We start from the raw sequence: 15,953 nt of genomic DNA on the forward strand, positions 1-15,953 counted from the left end.
ACGTTCGAGGCGCAATCGGGTTTGCTGTTAGTGCGGACGCAAAATAACAGTACTAGAGGGGCTGAGATAAAATTTGACCATCTACGGCCTTTAAAAAGTTGCCTGAAAAAAGCACCCGGGAGACATCTTCTTCTGAACATATTATCTTGGATTACTACTATCTTTAGAAAAACACATCAAATGAGCTCAATTTTATTTTTCGCTGCAAGTATCGGTCGAAAAGTTGCGCCGCTAGTACGACCTGCCACAGTGCAATATGTGCGATAGCTTTCTACACGGTGCTTCTCGTTAGCGCGTCAAAAAGTCGATATAAATAAAATTTCAGGTATTGTCTTTAATGTCAAAAGGCAAAAAGGCTGGCGGATGCTGCATTTTACTCACGCGTGACAACTAGCTCGAGGTCGACCTGTGCCTCGCCGACGCTGTTGGAGACGAGGCAGACGTAGGTGCCGGCGTCGCTGACGTCCACGTCGCGAAACTGCAACACGCCCGCCACCTGGCGAACGCGCACGCTGGGTTCCAGCGCCAGCATCCGCTGGCTCTCACGTTTGTACCAGCTGCGAAGGGCAAGACGACGGCACCAACCGCAAGTGACACGGTTGTGAAGGCAGTGAGGGTTCAGTTTCAATTAGCTTTCGTTCATTGTTCTAATTTTAGATTTGAGGCTATAGCTGCAGTGCTAATGATTTTAGACAAAACTTGCTCTAAGGCATCTTTTATTACTGTGGTGTTAGAAGGTTCAATAACTAAATTATTTCGAGTTAATTATGAGAATCGATAAGCCTGCACTTCGAACAAAATTTCTCGTACTGTCAGGAGTGTTACCTAAGAATTACAATGCGCCTTGCATAAAGGTTAAGAATAGCGTGTGTCGCGAAGTGAATAGAAATGTGCGCGACCTGAGAGGTGATTTGAAACTTGAATTCTACATCTTGCCATACTATATGTTTTTGTGTTAGTTTATCCACAGCACAGGCTCGAATATAATGACATATTTCCGAGACATAGTTATATTCTTTTCAGTTTGCCTGCTTCTTCCTGAATTTTCAATTGTCGAAATTTCTTTTTTATGGTGCTCAATTTTCTCGCGCCCACACCTTTCTGTCGCACATATTCAAGCATGAATAAAGAATCCCGGCTGCAACATAAAATTTTTAAAATGAAAGTTGCGAACTTTTCATTCTGCAGGGAAGATTAGCAGTTGCAGTTTGGAATTCGCTGGATAAATTATTTTTTACTCACACCCGACAAGGCTGCAGAGCTAAATTAGGAACCCTCTGCACAAAAAAAAGAAAGATTGACCTGCGCTGAAGTGCTGCGTAATGCTCGACCCTCTTCTTGCTTCGCAAACCTAGATAACGAAAGAGTTGAACCGAGTCACTGCTGCGCATCTAGCGCCGATAAATCACATGAAAGAGCCCCGACGAACCACTCAGCATCAGAAACGTGGCAGTAAGAAAAAATTACGTTTGCTTCGTCTTCCAGAAGACACTCCAGTTTCAGGCGGTCGCGAAAAGCACCGAGATCCCGTCGCGCTCCCTCGCTCGAGCGAAGAACGTCTGCGCAGGCGGATTTCGCCAGTACTCTAAATTCGATTTTAACCGCGTCGACGACTTGACCTGGGTCGCTCGGATTGGTCTTTCGCTCTGAGGAAGAGCGATTCGGAGAGCCCTCTTTCGGTGGACCGTAGCGCTTTATCGGTGGATGGAAGCGATTCAGGTTAAGATACGAAGACGCGAAAACATTTCCTGTATTTACTTCTCGGAAGAGATAAAATATAAATATTTCTTTTCGTCTCTGCACGGGCAGAAACGCCGCAAAGACAATAGGAAACCGTCCAGATACTGGTCAGCATTCGGAATCAAATTTCTCTGCGACTTTACTTCGAGGTTGGTTTCAGACTATTCTTTTCATGCCTGCGACTCTCTCAGATCTACATTGCTAACAAAAAAAAAAGAACTTTAGCGAATAGACTGGTCATTTCGAAACACCAATTACAACCACGTTTATTATTAAATTTACCAATTCTTACCAGTTTCTGTGTGGTCAAATGAATGTTGCATGAAGGAACTTGTCGGCGTTTTTTTTATGATTATATGTCTCTCATCCAAGAAATTACGGCCTTTAGGCGGTTTCAAGTTTGATAGGTTGAATGGCAAATATTTTATTCGCCTCATTCTTTCCGAGAAAATAAGTTCTTGTGTTCAAGGACTATTGCCGTGTTATTTGTAGTAAATAATAAAGCCACCGGGTGAAACAAAATAATGCATTCTAGAACAGAAAATTGTGTCAGGTTCAGATCATGAGCAAAGAGTCCCGCACTGGTATTGCTCTCGATGAAGCCGGCCAAGTATCTCAATCACCCATTTAAATAAATTTTGTAATATAGAGGTAGCTACGAGTGCGACGTGGCGGTTACTGTAACCGTTCGGAACTCAAGCATCAGCCAGAAAGCGAGACAGGACTACCAACCACCTCTTAGTGAATATAGCATCAAAGTTGTGATGCGAACTGCGTGCTCTCGCTTCTTTAAGCACGCACCTGAAAGTGCTAGGATTTTATCGTATTACGGGAATTAATGTTGTTTACTGCGTTTGTGGACCAATTCAGTACTTTAAGTCGAAGGGATTTCGGAGGAGAGCAGTCGGGGTTAGTTATGACTACCTGATTCTTTTAACGAGCACTAAAATATGATAAATGGACATTTTTACCTTGGTCCTCTACAGCCTGTGTTTGCCGCGGGCAGAGTCGTACCGCTACATAGACAATATTGCATAGTGAGAAATATAAAGATTGCGCTAAAAATGCAGTTAGACCTTTCGCACGATCTTTTTTTTCTGGGAAAATAAAGTAAAACTACTACGAAGGAGACAACACCACCATGTTTCTTCTCCAAAGGAAAATTTTTGTAATCCTTGCTGAAAGGCGAACCGTGCCTCAATCAGTCGAATTTAACACGCAAGGCACTTCCCTTCACAACAAAAAAGAAACAGTGAAACTGAAAGGTCAGTCAGTAATATTAGGCAAAGCACCACTGACAGATGGCATGAACACGAGTCTTGTCAGCAGATTGAACCTCAAAATATTGAAAATCAACATTACATATAACTACGCACAACACTTACTATCTGATCAAGCTCTATTCTTTCTGCATTGAAGTCTTGTCTTTTTTTGTTATCTCCTTTCTTACACGTCGTGTTCTTAACTCGAGTTTTTAACATCAAGTTAGTATTCCGCAAAATAGCGTTAGAAAAACGACTAACACAATTCTCTATCTCGATCCTGGTAGGACGGTAGAAGGGAAAGAAAAGTGAAACAGGCGAATACAGAAATGGACAATATTTAGAAATAAAAAGCAGCAAAAAAAATGTAGAAGCAACCGTACCTATATCCTGGCACCGGAAAGCCTTCCGCCACGCAGAGCAAATCGATGTTTTGACCAGGTTCGGTGAGCACACGGCTGCTGCGATGCACGATGGATGGCATCTGCATAGCCACGGCGTCTGCAAAAAATAGAGAAGATGGCGGAGGGGATAAAAGCATTTTCTTTTTCAACTGGTAAGCACGAAAGAAGAATCTCTTCTGCGACAGATTGCGAACAGTGCCTTCTTCATTACGTACTTCAGTAGCTTACTGGCCAAATTATGAAGAGATCGGAAACAAAAATCATTACCTTCATATTACGGTAGCTGATGTACCTGCAATATAAAGACGACATTAAAATTTTTCTTGCCCCGCTAAAACTTGATCTGTCGGTAAGTCAAGAAATTGGAACAGTAAGCATTTTGTGCATTTTCTACACCTATTCAGATTTGTTCGGAAAACCGAATCGAAAACCCCGCAGTAGCTGAATATCGCCAAATTAGTAGACAATATTTTATCCATGAAATTCCTTTATGTTTTTCCCGCAGTATTTCGAACGAAAATGAAAGACGAGGAAATATTGGGCTCTGGCTACAAGTCACACTTTCTCTTCATTTCTTTTTAAAAGCTCGATCAAAGTGACGTCAAATATTTTAAAGCGAGCGCGCTGGTTGCTGAGAACTTGTTACCATGAAAAAGTCTATCTAGGCTCCATGCAATAATGAGTGCACGATGCGCACTGTTTATTTTAAATTCTCGACACTGGATGGTAAAAAGTTAAGCTAGGCTGATAAGGTGCTCTCGCAGATTGCTTATTATGTTTCCCTTGTCTCAAGTCTTTCCAAACTTGATTTGATTTGGTTTATGGGGGTTTAACGTCCCAAAGTGAGCCAAGCTATGAGGAACGCCGTAGTGAAGGGCTCCAGAAATTACTACCTCCTGGTGTTCTTTAACGTGCACTGGCATATCACAGTACACGGGCCTCTAGAATTTCGCCGCCATCGAAATTCCACCGCTGCTGCCCGGACCGAACCCGCGCCTTTCGGGTCGGCAGCTCAACGCCAAACCAGTAAGCCATCGCTAAAATTTTTATTCTGAAAAGTGGCAAAAGTGGCCCATGCGAATTTAGCACAAGGGTAATTTCTGAAGGGCAGTTACGATAATTAAGGGTAATTAAGTGTAATTACGATATTTACCGAAGGAGTGCGCCCAAGAAATTTTTCTCGGTTTTCTAAAAGTGATTTTAGTGCAAATAGGTAACACTACCGGAGCTTCAGTACTACCAGAGGTGTACATACATGCGCTGTCATCGGGCTGAAATGGTGTCTTCACGAAAACGTGTTGTGTACGGGGATCCGATTTTACTGCTTTCATTTTTTTTGCGCACCGCAAGCACTTGTAGGGATATTTTGTTTTTTCGAACGGCGTAAGCAACCGTAAGATTCATTATGTTCATTATTCGTCAGCCAAGTTCAATTGCTCTGGTTCGAGAGGAGCATCAACGAAGCAGTAAGCCTACTTTTAACCTTGAAGGAATGTGAATTTCTTTTTTTTTTTTCAAGTAAGATGAGGTCAGGCCTTTTTAACATGAAAAAATTATTTTGCACAAAGAAACAGTAAAAGGAAACGAATATTTTCAAGGCTTCCTTACAATTATCTATTCGTACCCGCCAGCATTCCTCGCCAACCAACATCCCTAACTGGAAATCGAGTGTGTTACCCATGAACATTGGTGCATTGCAGCAAAAGTTTTTCAGATGTGCTGTCCTCATTTATTTGTATTTGTGCGTTATCTGCTTGCATTTCCGTCGTTATTTTCACTGACATGGTGCTAGCTTTATTTGGAGACTAGTAAAGAGGTAGTACACTTCAAATATTGGTATCGGCCCATGAGCACGGAAACAACCTTATTCATGGAAATGAAGAATTTTTACTGAATTAAAGATTAGCCTTTTACTTTAATTTTATTGAATGGAAGGTACGCATGATTAAGAGTTCGAATGCTGATGTTCTGAGCAGAAAGGTATGAAATATAAAATTATGGGATCATTTAAAACGATAAAGTAGACCCAATCAGGTGTTTTGTTAAATGAGAAACTATAATAGCAGAAGTGCCTGACATGAAATACGCGAAGAAATGCTTAATAGCATCAGAACAAGCATTTTATTTTAAGACGCAAACTCTTCAAACGATGTAAAGAGTGGACTTAACTGCAGTTTCAAATAGAGATATTGTATGACTAGCAGTGTGGCCTTAGTGCACACGGCAGATAATTCGCTCAATAGGGAACGAAGTACACGCTCCGTTTTGTGGCACATTTTGTTTTGTATTTTTCGGCTCTTTCGCACGTATGTGGAGATATGAGACATAGATATTAATAATATTCAGTGGCCTTTCTGCTCATAATTAGCCTTTTTCTTTTAATTCTAGCTCTAAAAGCCGCTCTTGCTGTTTTCGTTGTGTTTTTTTTCCTCTTTTTTGACTGCGTGAACACTTCTTTTTACTCTATGTAAACTTTTTCCATGGATGTCTAATTACTGTAATTATCTGTAATATGCCCCTATATTTATTGCTCCGCAAAAGCTTCCTTGCCTTCTTAATTATTTTCTTTCAGTGAGAAACCAGTATACATTAACTGCTGTGAGCCGGATTTCGTGAGTTCTATTTTGGGAAGCCCACTCCTAAAACAGCGAAACCCGTAACTGCAAGAAGAAGGGTCTTGAAAAGGCTTTACCGAAACTACAGTTTCGCCAGCAGCAAAAAGAAATAAAATTCAGCAAGTTATGTTTGGAAAGAGTAGCGAGGAAAAAGCAGGTGACAGAAACATCTGTCGCTCAGTGCAGGTCTTGTCTGTCGAAAAAAGGGAAGAGAAAGCGCCGTGTTGGTGTCGCAGTGAGACGCGAGGCGGACATCCGACTTGATTGATGTCCTGGTTACGAGTGGTCCGAAGAGCAAAACAAGGTTTTCGGTTGCGCTGAAGCATGCTCAGGGAAGGGAAAGAAAATAACTAAATATGTGACTGTGTCTCTGCGTGAGAGTAAGCAAGGAGAGAAAGGTGTCCCAGATAGCCCGTTATGATGTCAGGAACTGTATGCGGAGGCGTCTTGATTAATGCTCACCCGAGGAAACTGTGTCTTATTTCAGTAGCTTTATTGGCTGGACTCTTGGCAAAGAATAATAGAGGGGATTTGCGCAAGAAGTTCAGAATAACTGAAACATCGCAGGAAATAAACGTACTCGAATCAGTATCTATGCGCAACTGAAGAGTTGGTATTACTCCGTGTGTTAACTTGAACTAAAAAAGTGTTTTCTGCAAGACTAGTCTGCTGCTGTCTTGAACAGATATTGAAGAAAATATTCAAAGATGTGCCCGACCCCGACACTACGTCCGCTTTTTGCAGGCTGTTAAGCTTGATGTGATTGCTCCCTAATCTAATGAAGTCTTCGTCAAGCCCATAATTATTTTATTATGGCGACGATAACAAATTATAGTTTTTATATAAAAGTAAAATTCAGGGAAAATGTAATTTTCAGCATACACATGCGAACATAACTTCGATGTCTCCTAATAGCCTCTATGACTTTCTTACAGAGAGGCATGCAGTATATGTGCTTGTTTGTCATTTTGCCTGTTTTTACTCGGAGTTGTTTTTTATTCTTAATTTCGGAACCATGATTGTGACCAAGAGAAACCTGAGCTCATTTTTCTTTATGATTAATATGACTACCACTCTCTTCTTCAACAACTATTCTCTTATTGCAGTTAGCGCACTGCACCCATCATACCTTAAGCTCCACAAAAGTTTCACTAACAGCGATGATGTGTCATTAGAAAAAATGAGGTAGCCTGAGTGGGCTATGACACATTTCTGCGTTCCACTTTGTCAGAAGAGAAAGAAGAATGAAGTCAGTGACACCCATCTTGCATACTAAGCGATTAATAACACTCACAGACAAAAATGAAGGTAGAGTAAACATGGAATGCAGTAAAGGTGACAGAATGCGTTGAGAGCGTGTCCCAGCGACACCACAAAACTCTGTGAGGCTATGGCAGATACGTAGGAACGTGCGAAGCTGAGGGGGTCATTATCTCAACATTTGTTGCTGCCGCTGCGTGAGCATTCCAGCTCGAAATGCTAGTTTATTCAATTCAATTGTGAAATCAAATCGATTTCTTCATTGTGTCATAAAATCCGCTCGCAATACAAGTGTAAATGTTACAAAAGGTTTCGTGAATGCAATATTTTATCGTCTATTGGAAATAAGCAAGCATGAGTGGTGTGTTTATCACCGACACAAAGGCAATTTACGTTGTAAATTCTGCTACTCTTGCGGAATTGCTGAAGAAATGAGGGTCAAAATGCAGTAATTTAACTAATGTAAGGCTTGAAACTTCTTCGGAGCGAAGTTTCTGCATGTGAATCATGTATAAGCTTCGGACATAGCACAAAAAAAACAGAAATGGTGGCAGTTGCACAGTTTGGTTCATCAGAGCAGGCTGCGGACAAAAGCACAATTTATGTTTTCACAGCTCTTCATGAAGCCCTTCAGATATGCCCGATAAGTGGTGCTGCATTGCGCAGCTAACACAATGGAAGGTGAACTGCCCTTTATGCCTACAGGCTTTGCATAGAAACGGCACATGAAGGTGGGATAATCGTTTCTCCTCTTCACTGTATATCGTTCTGTAAATAGAGTCAGTGAGCTTTGAATAGGGAAACAGTAAACATTTCAAAAGGGTTTTCCTAAATTTGCTCTAATCAACGTTTACATTGTACGAGTGCGAGGCACTTAACATTCTTGTTCCTATCGATGACGTACACTAGCAGAATTTTTGACCGTTTACACAGCTTAAACATGGTTTCCTGCAGTGGTATTCGCCTGCGACAACAGGAATTAAATTGTCAAGTGCCGTTTTTACTGCCTAGCGCTACGGGAGCCAAAATCAGTGAAGACCATGGAAGCTCTTACAATAAATCTCTGGATTTGAATCTCGCAGTAGCGCTGGTGAATCGAAAGTTTCCCACCTTATCGAAGCGATAACTCTTGGACAGTTATAAAGTCCTGCCCTCCTCGACATCCCTTTTAATTTTCGGCGAGTGCGGAATAATGTACGATGCTGCTTTGAAAATATTAATTGATACGTATAATTATGCTATGAGTTCCAAGCTCTTGCTTTTAATATTTGTCCCGCACTCGGACCTGGTACGCACGACTGCCTTAGAAAAGCCAGAGTTACGCGTATCTGACAAAAAATAGCAGAAAGGTACAAGTTTCTCGAGGCCGTATCCACGGATATAGTGATTGTCATGTTTGACTGCTGCGATTCGCAGAAAATTGCATTCATTATCGTTCAATCATAATACCCATTTCAAATTCCGCTTTTCGTAAGCTACTGACTCTAATACACCCTTCCTGCTTAGTGAGAAGAGCTAAAAAGTACTTCATATGACTCCATTCAGTGTCCCACAGAGATGCCATTTTTTAGAGCACCAACCTCTTAGGAGAAGGCGCACGAAATTGATGCTCGTCTTCTTCCTTCGGGTGAGCGTGTTCTCCGTATGGCAGCGGTAGCGAAGAAGTTCTTCGGCATCCCGAGCTTCCCTGATGTACAGCTGGCCATCGTTGGTCACCACATAGTCATCTGCATTGAGCACGAATATTGTACTGGAATCAACTTGTTATTTCAATCGAGGAATCATAAATCTTACTTACGCAGTGCAACCAATATTTTACATATCTCAACACCTAAAAAAAAAGGCCGCCAACATCTGGAAGGCTTTGAAGTCACCAGCGTTAGCTTTATTGGCCATGCGTAAAACGAAAGTCTGTCCGCATCCAGTGGGGACAGTGAAGAAACCCTGAGCGATTCGGAAGAATTTTCCACCTAGCGGAGCGATTGACGCCTAGCGCCATCTATCGAAGAAATTACAATTTACGTCTACCTGTCGTCAAGTTACACCCCAAAAAATACGTCCCAAACAAAATTTGCTTCGTTTTGGGGGGTAAAGGTGGGCCTAGAATTCGGCTTGCGGAGCGATATAGTAACGCTTCAATTAGTAATTACATGTATTCAATGTCTACCTAATATTTAATTGCAGAGTTATTTTTGCACAACCCATGGGGTTTTATTTGCCTACCATATTCGGTACAGAACTGTCCAGGGAAGGGTGTGATGGGTGCCCCTTGTTGTGGGAGCCTGTATAGCGGAAATAATGTATACATACATAGCGGTACATAAATAAACGGGACCGTTGCCATACCCTTTATAGGATATTTTAGGGGGTGAGGGGGAAGAGGGATGGGAGGGCACAACCAATTTTATTGACCATCATCTTGGATTCGAGAAGCAGAAACACTGCCGCCATTTCGTCCCCTGACGTCGTACTCGCATAGTTCCACCTCTATCCACCATATTGGACCGTGAGGACATCATTGGCACGCAGCAGGTGGTTTTTTCTATAATGCTACTGATGTACTCATGTTGACTACCCACTAGCGTGCTGTTTTCTAGTTGCTGCCACAGATCGCACTGTGATCTCAGGATGGTAGCAGACCCCACTAAATATCGAAACGCGATGAGTAGTTGCTACCACAGATGGCGCTGTGATCTCATGGTGGTAGCAGACACCACGAAATTTCGAGACGTAATGAGTAAGAGCTGACGCTCTTAAAATATGGCAGGCACACTTAAGACTGCTTACGTGCGGAAATGCGAAATCATTACGAATCCTGGGGGGACTGACACTAACCTACACACACGCGCGCCTAAGGCAACAACTGCTGAAACGCAATTATCGCGCGAATTTTTTTGTTAAGAAAGGAAATGGCACAATAACTGTCTCCCGCCACGGTGGACTCCTCAGCAGCGCCGTATGTAAAGGGGTGAAAAGTCTAGGGAGGCATACAATTGAACGTGCATATGTCGCCAGTTCGAATCCCGGTCGCAAGCCAGCCTCCATTTTGACTAGCACATATAAGCTATAAGAAAAAAGAAATCGTATGACACCATCGGGAACGCTGTACGAGTAATTGTTGTATAACAATTTTGGTACGAATGTTGCCTAGAAGACCGGCGCCACAGTTCGGCCATCGGAAAATATGTATAGAGGAACGGCATGTCTATCATTATCTGAAGTGGGTGTGCTCGGCGTGATGTGTGCGTTATAGGGGCACTTGATGACGCTGCCTTTATTTTATTGCCATCGTGCGGTTTTCTACACCATCTGCGAGTGCACACACTAGCGCACGCACACGCCGCCTGCATTTTACGTAAGAGAAGTATTAATGCTTTCGAAATAATAAGCACCTGAACGTAGACATGGAAATACGTGCCGCTGCAATTCTATCGTTTATTTAAAAAAAACAGAAATTATTTACTGGTTTCATTAGTGGCGCGCAATCTTGTAGCTTCACTACGTAAAAAAAAAATTGCCACTTTGAGTGCCTGAATGTGGCGACATCTGAAAAGTTCATGCAATGTTGCTGATGATATTGACGTGTTATACTGGCCAAGGTATTTTTGCAGTCGCATTGATGCAAGCCTGATGCCTGTCTCCCAGTAATATTTTGAGTCGCCACACTCGATACATCGGGTGAAGTCACGACCAGGCTCGCCAGGTCTGCCGATATTGACTTTGCGTTAAGCAGTCAAGAAAGAATTGCTTTTAGGCAGCCGCAGCCTCTAGGCTTCCTTTGCTTTACCTGCTCTGTTTTGAAATGTGTTTCTGTTCGTAAAAGTAGTACACAAAGAAATCCAGTCCTTGCCGCCCATTTACACCACTGAGGGACGTCTAGAACACAAAATATAGGCTAGAAACAGCGTTCACTTCGCATTAGAACAAAATTTATAATGTGTCCCGTCAGGCTGATGTATTTCAAGTAAGATGGTAAGATAACAAAAAGTCTCTTTCAACCGCACCCTGATGAATTCTTTTCTGCTCTTTCCTTCTGATGCCAAGTTTTTTTGTTTAATATTGTTCTATGAAAATATGTTTAATTGCAGTGGTTTCACACGCTGTGTGTTCATTATTGCTTCATACGTAAACCTCGCATTTTACAGATGAAAGTTACTGAAGCTGCACAAAAGAAACGCGCAAAATGGTTCCATCTTTTTTATCAAGGGGCCACAATGAAACCTGATGCAGCAGCGGTGCCCAGGAAATGTACACTGCCCTCACCAAAAAGCAAAATAATTTTCTTTCATTCTACTTCCTTTCCTCGCTGCCTGCTTAGTTCCCGCATCAATAAATGAAGAAGTAATAACTAGCTAGACCCTAGGCTGCACTGTGATAACGATAGACAGCACGATCCGCAATTCTATGAATTCCTGAGTGCAGTACTTCACCACTGCGGACACCGCCAGCCAGGCCGCTCTAGATGTAATGAAAAATAACGAACAGAAAATAGCCGAGCCGCACCTTGGCAATAAGATAAAGGCGTGTGAACGCAGTTCTTTCACCTGCGAATGTTCCAGAGATGATTATTTTATGAGTCATCTTCACTCTCATCTTGTCTCCAACGGCTGCGATATGAGGCAATTACAGAACCCAGGCTAGAAAACGAGCTGAAATAATGCGGTCTTCGAGCTTTAGAGTACTCGGCAGGTGGTTTCTGAAAAGAATACGGATACTGCAGGTGCGCTATGTTTCCTACATTTCACTTCCTGCGCATACAAAATGCATGGCGGCCTCATTACTCCACACTCCGCCAGGAGAACCGTTCCAGCGACTGCCAGAAATATTTAAATTTATCAGAGTGGGCTTCGTGTTTTTTTTTTTCATGAACCACTCAACACATATTTTGATTGTTTTCTATAAAATCGAGTTGCAGCTTTTAATCTAACGCGGCGCAGTACAAAACTAGAATCTAACACAGGTCAATAGCGGCATGAATCTATTCTTACTGTTCGGCTTTGGAAATGCGGTCTATTTTGTCATTGTTAGGCGTACGTCAGATTGTCGGGCGTTTTCTTTTAGCTCTGAAATGACATCAGTAGCAACAGCTAACATGCCTTTCAACATTAGCTGATATCGTGCAGATGTTATCTGAATCTAGTAAACAGTCATTATCATAATGCTTTTTGAGGAATGCAGCTTGGAAGGTTAGCGATGGCATACTTGGGTCAAAAATTCTGGAGTATCCAAGCAAGGTAGCCCCTTATATCTCTTGAAAACAGGCCATCGCCTCTACCTGCGCCTTTCGCCAGAGTCCTCTTTTCCTTCTCGGCGAATATCAATTACACTGGCATTTCTATACACGTTATAAAAAAATGTGCCAGGCTAAAATACCACTCATGCCGGTGTAAAATCTGTGTCGCATGAAGCGGACCGCTTTTCTATATAAGACCGATTCTCAATCAAGATTGCAGGAAACTGATGAAACAGAAGTTTTGAAAAAAAAAATGAACTGACTGCAATATTTTTTACGACCCTTCTGTCTGCTCAATTCAAGCTAAAAGGTCTTTTTGAAGACTGCGTCATCAAGTCGTCATTAAATCCACTGCCTGCTCTAAACTCCTGCAAATGCTCTTCACTACCTCTCGCACCTAGACGGTGTAGACAGACTCCGCTGGAACGAGCAGTAAACCGAAGTGTTCAAAACACGGCTTCAAGACACATCCCAATCCTGTTAATTAGCCATTACGTATGTCAGGGTTTAATGCTACCTCAATGAAGTACCAATAACCGACAGTTCGCCAGCACCGAAACAGGGCGCCTACCAAATGTGAAATTCAAATTTGAAACTCGATTTTTTTCTTTAAAGTGCGCAGTTTCCGCAACCTCACGCGAATTACTTTTTGTGCGCTCACTTTGAAATTCTTGCTTAACAGGAATCTCGAGTGAGAAGCACATGTTTCAAAAAAGCGCTGCCCGTTCTTGTTGCAAACTTGCAAGCACCCGACGGAAACTACATAGAACATGCTTCGCCGCAGTAAAGTAACAAAATACAGAGCAAGTGTGAGTGAGTAAAAAGCAACAGTGGCATGTAATACACGAAAAGAGCCAATAAGGCATCATATCCGAGAACAGCGAACACGCAGGGTCACGCCACGCCTGATCAATACCAGCTCCACGTGCGGAGGGGACGAGTGGACGGCCTGTTTACAAAGTGCTCAAACAATAGGCGCACAGATGAGAGCGTGGCCCGCAATGCCGCGCCAGCGGAGTCGGGTGGTCGTTTGCCGCCTGGTCAGTGGCGTTGTATTGCAGCTGCTCTTTTTAGGCACCCAATGTTTACAGAGAGAAAAATAGTGACCACTAATCGCTGCTTTCGCGTGTTTGGTGGCCTGTTTGCTCGGGAGGCGACCGCATGGAACTTGCGAAGATAACGCGTTGAATCCATGCTGCTTGCACTCCTCACGTGAGCTTGAAGAGCGATCTGAAAAACAGTACCTCACCAGTGCGGTCGATATATTTCGCTCTATAAACACAAAACGCGCCATCCTTTTAATGTCGTTGCACTATTAATGCATGTAATGATCTTTTCAGATACGGCGTAAGTTGCAGTCTCAAAAGGAGGAGTAGGGTATATAGCGGGATGGTTATAGACGGACAACCCGAATCAGCACCTCGGAAAAAAAGTGCACTTTGCAACCCTACCGCGGCGGTTGCATTTCGATGGAGGCGAAACACTAAAGCACCCGTGTGCTGTGCGATGTCAGCGCACGTTAAAGATCCCCAGGTGGTCGAAATTATTCCTGAACCCTCCACTACGGCACCTATTTCTTCCTTTCTTCTTCCACTCCCTCCTTCATTCCTTCCCTTAGGGCGCGGTTCAGGTGTCCGCCGATATGTGAGACAGATACTGCGCCATTTCCTTTCCCCAAAAAAACAATTTTAATTTTTAATTTAGCATGAAGTGTCACATTACTTCACTGTGCCCCTTTGTGAGGCGCATGATTTAAGTTTAGCTCTAAGAAGAAGAAATGATGGTGAAGCGGTGTATTGATTATTTTTTACTCCTACAGTGCGTAAAACCATTTTGCATTGATCGCACGTTCCGTACCAGAGGGAGGTGATAAATATGAAAGGAAGTAGGGGTAAGGAAAGTGACCATCGCATGGAAAAGAAAGTCAATGAAACAATCACTTTCCTAAGTTAAGCGCTTTTAACGGCGATACAAAGCTGTGGTTAGCATCTGTATCGAAAACAGTCTGTGCTGCTGAACTATCAAATATGCAAAGCTAAGCGGTACGCCAGTATTTTTCAAGCTGACGCTTGCTATATGCTGCCCTGTTTTTTTAGACGCCCTCGCGTCTGATGCACCGCGCAAAATCCTTTTACAATGCAGACTATTTCAAATACGAAAGAATTGGTTGTATAAAATGAGCCTGCTGTTACAGTGCGTCAGAGCTCAGCTTGAATATTACTCCGTTCACGAGGTGACATCGGTCATGTGGTCCGCGCTCAAGTGGAAAAGGAGGCGAGAATATGTAAGCAGGAAATGCAAGCACGGCATGCACTAGTTGTTCAAGTGTAAAACCCATCTCTGACTGGAACCAGATCACATGCACAACGCTCGAACAATGAGAACAAAAGAGCACAAAGCAGACGAAACACCACAGCGCTAACTAATTTGTGTTTTGCAGGACTCCCGGCGTGTGTGCTATTTATTCGCCAGGATCAACTACCACTGCTAACTAGTCTGGGTAGCTGTTCTCGCAAAGTACCTGCGCAGGACTTTCTAACGTAGTGGCGCACTTGCATAGAAAGGGGAAAATGTAGAGAACTTGCAAAGTTGTCAAACGAGAATTTGTAATTTCTGCGGGAGCCCCAGCTTACGGCTCATTCCAGCTTAATCACCATATCTTCTCTTAATTTTCTTTTTGACTTCGATATCATGACGATGACGAGGAGGTTCATCGTACTAAAACCAGTTCTAAGCGGCTAACACTGGCAGAGCTCCGAGCACTTCAAAGACCTCACCGCCACAATCGGCGAGGCGCCTTCGCATAGCATGCGTTTTAGAAGAAGCACGACAAATATACTAAGACACGCAAGCCCCTGCCTCTGCGCGCAAGCACTCCAAAACTTCCAAAAGGCTCCCTTCGGACCGTCTTCGCATTAAACAGAGCTGACCCCATTTTCTCAAAAAATAAAAGAAAATAAAACCTCGACGGAGCTTGTTTGCAATGCAAACGAATGCCCTAAAGGGAATTTTGACATTCGGTTCCGGGAATCGTTTATCGGCTTACGCCTTTCTGCTTTCTTTTTGTGTGTGTGTGTGTTGTTTCCACTCTTTTTTCTCACTCTGTCTAAAATTTTGGCTGCCTCTATTCGTTATTTGAAAGCTCGCACGAATATTTTGCAGAAGAAAGTATTCTGAAGAAACCAGGAAAGGGTAAGTCGCTGAACGAAATACGTCCGGCGAAAAGAAAGCAATTGGACGCGGTGAATAATATTCCCAGACAGGAAACATCAACTGCGAGAGCCGATTCTAGGAACTACAGCCGCGCTTGGAGGGCCTAAATGGCGCGTATTGTAGGGCTTGAATGAAGCAGAGCGCCACGTGAGCAGGAAAAATAAAACTACAAAAGTTTACGAAAGGAAAGAAGCCGTAAAAAAAACCTGCAAAAGTCTTGGCACCA

At 42.9% G+C, this 15,953-nt stretch overlaps 1 protein-coding gene across 2 annotated transcripts in view; it reads right to left on the reverse strand.

Annotated features, from left to right (window-relative positions):
• LOC144128603 (cell adhesion molecule Dscam1-like) overlaps positions 1–15,953 on the reverse strand; it is a 239,036-nt gene that overhangs the window by 59,619 nt on the left and 163,464 nt on the right. For both annotated transcript variants that reach the window (XR_013313807.1, XM_077662134.1), the window contains exons 4-6: positions 8,862–9,008; positions 3,386–3,503; positions 382–557 (exon numbers count right to left, since the gene is read on the reverse strand). Coding sequence is in view for 1 of the 2 variants with exons in the window: in XM_077662134.1 (XP_077518260.1) it covers positions 382–557; positions 3,386–3,503; positions 8,862–9,008 (441 nt within the window). In the remaining variant the exon portion in view is untranslated. The remainder of the gene's footprint in view (positions 1–381; positions 558–3,385; positions 3,504–8,861; positions 9,009–15,953) is intronic.

Source organism: Amblyomma americanum, chromosome 4, assembly GCF_052857255.1.
Source record: "Amblyomma americanum isolate KBUSLIRL-KWMA chromosome 4, ASM5285725v1, whole genome shotgun sequence".
Taxonomy (NCBI): domain Eukaryota; kingdom Metazoa; phylum Arthropoda; class Arachnida; order Ixodida; family Ixodidae; genus Amblyomma; species Amblyomma americanum.